Source organism: Hibiscus syriacus, unplaced genomic scaffold (genome assembly GCF_006381635.1).
Source record: "Hibiscus syriacus cultivar Baekdansim isolate YM2019G1 unplaced genomic scaffold, ASM638163v2 tig00110332_pilon, whole genome shotgun sequence".
NCBI lineage: Eukaryota > Viridiplantae > Streptophyta > Magnoliopsida > Malvales > Malvaceae > Hibiscus > Hibiscus syriacus.
The window spans coordinates 8,541,410-8,547,458 of NW_024062688.1; the positions used below are offsets into that span (position 1 = coordinate 8,541,410).

Here is a 6,049-nt window from a genome sequence, read left to right on the forward strand (position 1 = left end):
CATACCAATAAATAATAATAAGAAATAAGGATATTTTTCAAATAAAAGTAATATATTGACTTACTTTTTTTCAAAAAATATAATATTTTTCAAAAATTTAAATTTAAAAATGAATAAAAATTATGGCATATTGAAATCATTTTTCATATAAGTAGTTATGATGTAATCCCTGGTGGGTGAAATGAACAAACTGGAAAATGATATGTAACACATAAACAAAGAAACCTGCCAACCTTCTGCAATAACAAGAAACCATGTATTCTTCCAACAACACCACTAAAACATGTGCCATTATGGACGCACCAGTCTCACCCTTTGCTATCCTCCGATGCCCTCCCCAGATCTCGAAAGCAAAGTCCAAGACAGTCGTCGGTCAGACACACAAAGAACAAAACCAAAACTTTAGTTTTTTTTTTGGATAAGTAAGATTTTATTATCCAAATAGCAAGAAGCTACAAAATACAATAGAGTCATAACAGATTACATACAAAAAGAATCAAAGGTCTGTAATATTCCAGTGGTTGCAGAGGTTAAAATTCACTGTAAGCAATCTATTAAAAGTCCTACCCTTTAAGTGAAGTCTAACAACATCTTTAATAGCCTTAAGTAAGTCTTCAACAGTCCTTGAACGTCCTTGGAACAGACGTTTGTTCCTCTCTTCCCATAACAAATACACTAAAGTGTTCAAGGCCAATTTCATAATCAAGGAAAGTAAGGATTTGCCTTTCAAGTTGATACATGCCTGAGTCATGAAGTCACCCCAGGAGCAGGCACAAAAAATCAATCCAGATAAAGAGAAGATGGACTCCCAAAGGGAAGCTGCAGTGGGACAAAAAAGGAAGAGGTGGTCTCTTGATTCAGGTTCTGCAGAACAAAGAACACAATGAGAATCAATAATCACTCCCATGCGTTGTAACCGGACCTTGGTAGGGAGCCTATGAAGAAATGCCATCAAGGTGATAAGGCTATATTTTGGTATGTGCATGGGGTACCAAAGCAGTTTTTGCCAAGGAACCGTGGGTCTCTTTTCTCTGATTGAATCCCAGATGGAACTAGCAGTGGCAGCTCCTGTAGACAGTAATTGATGCACCTCCATTCTCATTTTCAGTAACCTCTTCATGCACCAGCTGGTGCTAGGTTTTATCTCCACTGACCAGAAGTTCTTGTCCTTAAAAACATAAGAATTGAGCCAAGCCACCCAAAGAGACCCTTGTCCTGCTAGGACTTTCTTAATTAGGAGGATCATATAAGCCTTATTCCAAATCTTCATGTTTTTAATTCCTAGCCAACCTTCATATTTCAAACAACAGATGTTGGACCAGCTTACTCTAGCTCCATAAGATGCTCTGTCTGACCCTTTCCAAAAGAAACGAGAACAAAACTATTTAATCTTTGCAAGGACAGAGTTAGGAAGGAAGAGCTGCGTGCACCATAAATTAGAAATAGAAGAGAGGATTGTTCTAATCAGTTCCAGTTTGCCTGCGTAGCACAGAAGTTTAGTGGACCAGTGATTCAATATGGTTTTGATATTTTCAATAAGGTTCACACAATCCCTGTCAGTAATTTTTTTAGTAGTCAGTGGAATACCGAGATACCTAACAGGAAGGGAGCCAAAGTTAAAGCCAGAAATCTGTTTAATATTTTCCTTAGCAGCAGAGGACATTCCAGCAGAAAAAACTTCTGTTTTTGAAATGTTGAGTTTAAGTCCAGATATCTCGTAGAAATAATCTAGTACACTCGAGACACCAATAACAGATTCCACATTTCCTTTGCAAAAAATTAGGAGGTCGTCTGCAAAAGATAAGTGGGTCAAACCAATTCTTTTGCACTTGGGATGAAATCCAAATATACCTTTAATAGCTGCTAAATTGAGAAGTTTAGAAAGGACATTAATGGAGAGGACAAAAAGCAATGGAGAGAGAGGGTCTCCTTGTCTTAGTCCTTTAGCACCCTTGAAGAACCCAGACAAACTTCCATTAAAGGAAATAGAGTAGCTAGCAGTGGTAAAACAAATTTCCAGCCAAGAAGAAAAGATAGGAGGCAGACCTATAGCTTTCAAGATGGATAAAATGAAGTTCCAGTTGATAGAATCAAAAGCCTTGTGAAGATCAATCTTCAATGAGCATCTTGGAGAAATATTAGACCTATTGTGTAACACCCCCAACCCGTACCCGATCCGACTACGAGTCCGATATGTCACATTGACTTTTCAAAACCTTTACTTGAACAAAATAGTAAATAATTTTAAAACTTTTACTAAATACAATTAACTAATTTACATAAAAGTAGTATCATATGATTTTACAAACCAATAAGAGCATATCAAATTCCAAAACTTTATTTACATGACAACTACCTCTATATACCAATTACATATATTTTCTGATCTGAACTTTGTAAAGGAGATACTGACTTGTCTAGCTCCACATTGCTCTCTATATTCTTTTCGAACCTACGTGTGAAACAATCACACGCTAAGTCGAAGACTTAGTGAGGCAAATAAAACATTCCATATAACAAAACACATGAACATTTAATACTAACTTATCATACAAAATCATATAACAATTTCATACAAAATCACACATCTTTTTATATAACAAATACACTCATGTACATATAACATCATCTACTTTCTTAGTATTATCATTTATATTATTATCATTATTCATATCATTATCATCAAATTATTTATCACATGATATTGTATTTATCATTTCTGCATATCATATAAGACATATATCATTTCACCTAGAAACACCCATAACATCATACAATTCATATAACGCATTTTGTATAATCAAAAACATATCCATCATATATATATATATATTGTATTTGTTATTGTTTCTTTATTAGACCATGATACACTAGTGAGAACTAAAGATATTTGAGTGCATTGAGGTTGTGCACAAATGCTGTCACCACAGCTCGTATAAATGCACCGAAGTGCCGCGTAGAATTGCACCGTAGTGCCACGTAGAATTGCACCGTAGTGCCACGTAGAATTGCACCGTAGTGCCATATAATAATGTCCATAAGGACCACATATTATTCCTTAAGAATCATATACATATGACAAGGATCACATAGGTGTCTCAACAGACCCCATACATGTTCCAAAGAATACATATATGTCTCGAAGGACCGCGTAGACCCTCGACTCTTGGCATGCCAACTATACCCCTAGCTCTCATGACACATAACATGGGCATTATCATTTATTTCATTTCATATTCACATATTCATATTACTTATCTCTTATCGCATGTCTGATATCTTATAATCATGTAATCACATAGCTCATGTCATTTCTTGTGAAATCACACATATCATGTAATACATATAACTCATATACTTTCTCATATATTCACATAGGTAATATCATAGGACTTATATCTTTTCATATGGTTTATGTTTTATTCTCTTATATTCACATACATGTAATACATATCAAACATGTTTACATAAATCATTTCTATATAATTCACATGTACTTATATTCTTTTTCATATACTCACATAGTCATATAATATAATATTTCATATGACCTCATATATCACATCGTTTATATACATATCCAAATATTCAGAGATACATATCACTTAAAGTATTTCTATTTACATAATTTATGGTCATATAGTTCCTATCACAAGTCACTTATCTTATCTCTTCTTCTCATATGTTCATATTTATCATACAACACATAAGTTTTATTACATATTTATATCACATTCATATATCACTAATTCATAATATAATTTACATCGCATCATCTATCTTATTCATTATTTCTTAGTATGCACTTATATTACATAACCTATATTATACTGATAAACATATATATTACTTCTATTATTTCTTTTATATACAAATTAATCAATTTACTTAATTCAATTTCATATAACTCCTATAATTTTCTCATATCACTCTATATTTAAGTTTCCTAATTGATACATTATTCTCATTTCATTCTATAACTCAATTTTATTTAGTTTCTTCGTTTCTCGTGGATTCACTTTCATCATATTCTTTTATTTTTACATATTTTATTTCATAATCCTATACTCCCTTTATCATATAATTTATGTAGGTTCTCTTATAACTCTTCATAAACATATATTTTCCATTCTATATATTACGTAGATCTTATCATATGACTTATTCTTTATACTTACATAAATTATAACACATACAAGAACATATCAGCTCATATAATCAATCATACATACATTTCATGTCATTCGCCTACTTATAATCAACACTTCATGCATAATAAAACAACTATAAGAAATAGACTTATCACAAGTCCAATTTCCTTATAATCCTATAAAATAAGATGCACTCACCTGGGCCTCATTAAGTTAATACTGATCTCTCATATTTCCCTTGATCGATCTTATTTGCCAAATGTTCCGGAACTGATTTATGCTCGGTATCTACACAAATATACAATTTAAGGCAATTTATCAAAATCTAACCTTATAACTTGATACTAATAGCTTAAACGACTTTAAGAAATCAACATTTCCATTTTCCTTTAGGGGGTATCGATACCCTCATGACATTATGGAATTCTGCTCGTTTGAGAGGGTATCGGTACCCCTTTGATTCCCCCTAGCCCAGAAATCAGTTTTGAGCTCAAAAATCCTCTTGATTCAATTCAAACGCTTCATCTTTCATCCCTTTTCATATTCCTAACTTACATATACATACTTAAACTCATTAATATTCATTTATCTCATCTATAACCTCAAAATTCCATATTTCTTATGGAAATCAATAATTATACCAAAGTTTCCATGTTATCTAAACTTAATTATAACACTTCTAACTTCTTATTCTTATAGATGACAAGTCAAATTCATTCTCCAAATTCGTTTAAACATTCTTATTCAAAATTTCACTTAAAACCCCATATTCTTTAATCTCTTCTAACATCTTCATCTTTGAGTTTTTACTTATCTTTAGACTTCCTTAAGCTTTCTTACTTTCCAAAGAATCAAAACCAACTTAGAATTCAAATAATAATCAACTAATAAAAATTCTCACCTTAGCTCTTGGCTTCCATGCGTGAAGAAAAAATGAGAAGAAGAAAACTCTGGAAACTCATTTCCCTCATTTCCCACGTTTTATATCCCTTAAAAGAGAAATAAAAATATTCTCTTAGAAAAGACCATAATACCCTTATTACTTTCAAACTTTACTATTAAATCCAACCTCAAAATTCTCCAATTAAAATTCTGAACTTTTTAACTTATTTCGAAATTGAACACAATACTTTCAAAATTCACCTTTAAGTCACTAGCTCGATATTGAGGATGATACAAATCTCCCCTCCTTTAAAGAAAATTCGTCCTCGAATTTTCACTGTACATCTTGATAAGAACATATGTTCTAATGTTTTCATGTTGCTTCATTTACTTAATCTTTCCTGTCGCCATCAGAAAACTTACTTTTCATTCCTTTAGTTCTTCATCTACCTTCTTCCCTTATACATCCATATCATATCACTTATCAAGTATACACTAACTTCAGTTCTTATCACTTCAAATCATAAATCAATCAATTTACTTATCAATCTCTAATTGCCTTGCAATCATACTCCAACTTCATTCTATCATCACTTTACTGTCTCTTAACTTCTTTAATCATATAAATCATTCTTTTTTTCTCTGACTACTTCTACTTGACCAAGAAACATAACTTTAAATCTTCATCATAGATAATTAAAACATACATCTTGCAGAATCAAACAATATTTCACATCCTCTGACAAACCTTTCTTACTTCTAATCAACTTATAATTTATACTTCAACATAACTTTTATCACATCTGATCCTTTAAACTCAGTCATTTCATTTCCTTATTCAATTACTTTTCCCTAATTTAAAATCTTCTTATAACATAGGTCATATCTTTTCTTCAGACTCTCATACTCTTCTAGCATCCTTTAGATACACAAATCCATATCTTCTTAACTATACCACATTTACATTATCAGGATATACTACCATATCTAAATCCATATCAGACTTGATTGACTTA

At 31.9% G+C, this 6,049-nt stretch overlaps 1 protein-coding gene across 1 annotated transcript; it reads right to left on the reverse strand.

Moving 5' to 3' along the window:
- Window positions 1-496: 496 nt before the first annotated feature.
- Window positions 497-1,270, reverse strand: LOC120120094. Its single transcript, XM_039139830.1, has one exon. The coding sequence runs from the start codon at window positions 1,268-1,270 to the stop codon at window positions 497-499; it is 774 nt and encodes a 257-aa protein (XP_038995761.1).
- Window positions 1,271-6,049: the final 4,779 nt, after the last annotated feature.

Excerpts from the sequence above, each read along its gene's own strand:
- LOC120120094 (XM_039139830.1), bottom strand. The coding sequence starts at position 1,270 with ATGAAGATTTGGAATAAGGCTTATATGATCCTCCTAATTAAGAAAGTC.